At 37.3% G+C, this 3,115-nt stretch overlaps 1 protein-coding gene across 1 annotated transcript; it reads right to left on the reverse strand.

Annotated features, from left to right (window-relative positions):
* Nucleotides 1–279: 279 nt before the first annotated feature.
* LOC105702479 (myrosinase 1) lies at nt 280–2,521 on the reverse strand (the record flags this gene model as incomplete). The annotated part of the gene is made up of 4 exons (XM_023433817.1): nt 280–469; nt 573–814; nt 1,348–1,498; nt 1,845–2,521. Coding segments are annotated over 4 exons (1,206 nt in total), but the record flags the coding sequence as incomplete, so codon positions are not given.
* Between the last annotated feature and the right edge of the window lie 594 nt (nt 2,522–3,115).

Genomic DNA, 3,115 nt, shown 5'->3' on the forward strand with positions numbered 1-3,115 from the left:
GTCTAGTCCCAATCTTCCTAGTTTTTTTTTTATTGTTGTTCTGTCTCGCCTGTTCTCTTGTGCCCCTTTCCAGGTTTAGGTGGATCATTCAACAGAATCCATTTTTTTTTACGTCATCATGGAGGTGTCATGCGTCATGAAATCATCAGGTAATTCATTGCCGAAGAGCTTGACTGACTTGTTGGTAATTAATGTTAAAATGATAATTAATTAATTTTATGAATATTTCTTACAGTGCACCCTACAAACATCGATTTGCATCCAGAAGCACACCTTAATAGTTCAACGTATGAACTTTTGTTCATCATCGGACGTGTTTTTTAATTTGCACATTTACACAACGTTTACAGATATATTGGACAATAGTTTGCGGTGACGGGTGACTTGCTGCCACCAATATGCAGATTTTTTCCAGGTCCTCTTCCTGTTCGGGTCCTCGAAGTCCACGTGAACAATGCCGAAGCGTTCACTGTAACATAATAAAATACAATGCTTCATTTGCATATATGTATCATTGCGTATGTGTATCTTGTAGGTATAACAATATCTAAATTATTAATTTTTATATTTACCTGTAGCCTCTCTCCCACTCAAAATTATCCAAGATTGACCACAGATAGTATCTCTTAACATTCACGTGATGATCATTTATTGCCAGCAGCATGCTTTTAATGTAATCATGGAAAAACTGAATTCTATCAGGATCATTGGTGTCACCCAAATCCGACATTCCATTTTCCGTAATATATATAAGCGGATTTTTGTAATCACGTGAGATCCTGATAAGACTGTCACCTAAACTTTGCGGCACTTGCTGTAATAAAATTTCGAAACATTTTAATTATTAACAAAACGGATCTAACAATAAGAGTTCCGCAAATGTTGCATATTCTTTCTTACTGTACAAGATGGTCGCTTTTATTTATTCTAGATCCATTTTTTAATAACTTTTCCTTCATGCCCCACGTTTCCAAAGCTTTTGTTTGAAAGCTCTTGACTTTTTTGTTTGACTACTCGGGGTATACCAATATATAAAGTATATAATATAATATAAAATACAATATATAATATAAAATACCAATATAAAAAGAATTCATTTCTTCGATGTAAACCTTCAGTTATAATTAATTTTGGATCGATGGATGTTATAAAGTCAAATTTGAATATTTTCCTCTTCATGTTCCCCTCAAGAGTCAAAATTCGTCGGTGTCAGGAAGCTTTCCAAATTATTTCAATGATTCGAGGTAAAATTTAATTTTGTTTTTCGATGTAAACCTTCAGTTACAGGGTATGTAAACATGTATATAAATTTCCGACGATTTTTATCAGTGTATATAATTTACTCACATAAAGCCAATTGGAGGCAGTAGGCTTCCAGGACGGATCGAAACTTTCAGTAACTCCTTGATCTCGATAATATGATGGATCAGGACCAGTTGTACCAAATTCAACGAGATGTGCCGTGTAGTAATTCATCCCCAAAAAGTCAGCTGATCCCCTGCTCGAAAATAAGAAATAAGGTGAAGTGAAACACGTCGAGGAACTCAATCAGTTCCTACCCCTCATGAAATTTCATTTTTGTACCAAATTTCAAAAATGCCAATAAATAAATTTAAAAAAAAATGAAATCTTGAATATCGGGGCCTTCTTTATAGTCGCCACATTCGCATTGTCAAGTTTGAAGGTTCACCCTCAGTTCTAATAAGAGTTTCATAAACAAAACCCCCTTCACGCCACATTGACTTCACCTTAAGTGTAACATTAACCACACTAAAGTACAAATAAATGATTTTAAATCCCCGAAAAATGTAATTCCTCGATCTCAACGACAATGGCACCATTACCTGATAGAATCGATCCACTCCTGAGAGAAGACCGGAAGTCTGGATTTAGTAAATCCTCCCTCCTCGCTTTTATTAGCGAGGATTTCTTTCATCAATTTGGGGTAGTCACCCTGTTCGGAAAATATCGGGCTCAGCTGCCAGCCATTTTTAAACTGATGAGCAATTTCCGCGGCATCTCGATCCTCCTCGGTTTTAGGATAGAATCCCCCGACGTTTATGACGATACCGACGTCGCCATTTTGGAGGGACCTGAACTCCTTGTCGTATATGTGGTATGCTTTTGCGTGGGCTTTCAGCATATTGTGCATGCAAAGGTAATCACCGATTCCGTTGAGCACTTTTCCGGGAGCTTGCGCGCCTTCGGCGTAACCACTTATGCAAACCGAATCCGGCTCGTTAAGGGTGGCGAATAATTTCACTTTTGGCCCAAATTCATGGAATACCACCCTGGCATAATCGCCGAACCAGTCTACCATCAATTCGTTCGTCCAGCCGCCCAGATCTTCCAGGATTTGGGGGTGGTCCCAGTGATAGATGGTGATAAGAGGCTCGATGCCTTTGGCTAGAAGCGCGTCTATTAATTTGTGATAATAGGCTATGCCATCTTGGCTGATCTTGTTCGCGAATCCAGTTGGAAGAATACGAGACCAGCTTAAGGAGAAACGGTAGGATTGAAACTGTGGAAAGAAAAAATGAGGATTCATTTGTTGACTTCCAGAAACTCGGTAGTGTCAGACGGTGGTCTACGTACTAACTGGATATATGATACATTGTGTATTACATTAATTTTATCTGTTTATCGTGCTAAATATTAATTATGTGTAAAAATGGTTTATACAAAAGTTGTAGACCGATTCAAAATGCAAATATTATTACCTACGACTTTTTCTCGTATGACTAACTGTATCTGAGAAAAGTGCGAAAAACCTGACATGGTTTTTCGAATTCTTCTCGGAAACAGTCGTACAAGAGAAAGTCCAAAATCCGTACAAAACAGTTTATCGTGTAAAGTATTAATTATGTGCAAAAATGGTTTATACAAAAGTTGTAGACCGATTCAAAATGCGCATATTATTACGTACGACTTTTTCTCATATGACTGACTATTTCTGAGAAAAATGCGAAAAACCTGACATTGTTTTTCGAATCTTCTCGGAAACAGTCGTACGAGAAAAAGTCTTAGGTAATAATATGCGCATTTTTTACAATCGATTTTTACAACCTGATATGCTCCCTCTTCCAGCTCTTAAAACGTAGAAGAAAGAGATTAA

The sequence above is a fragment of the Orussus abietinus genome, unplaced genomic scaffold (genome assembly GCF_000612105.2).
Source record: "Orussus abietinus isolate OABI.00-Male unplaced genomic scaffold, Oabi_2.0 scaffold1483, whole genome shotgun sequence".
Classification (NCBI taxonomy): Eukaryota; Metazoa; Arthropoda; class Insecta; order Hymenoptera; family Orussidae; genus Orussus; species Orussus abietinus.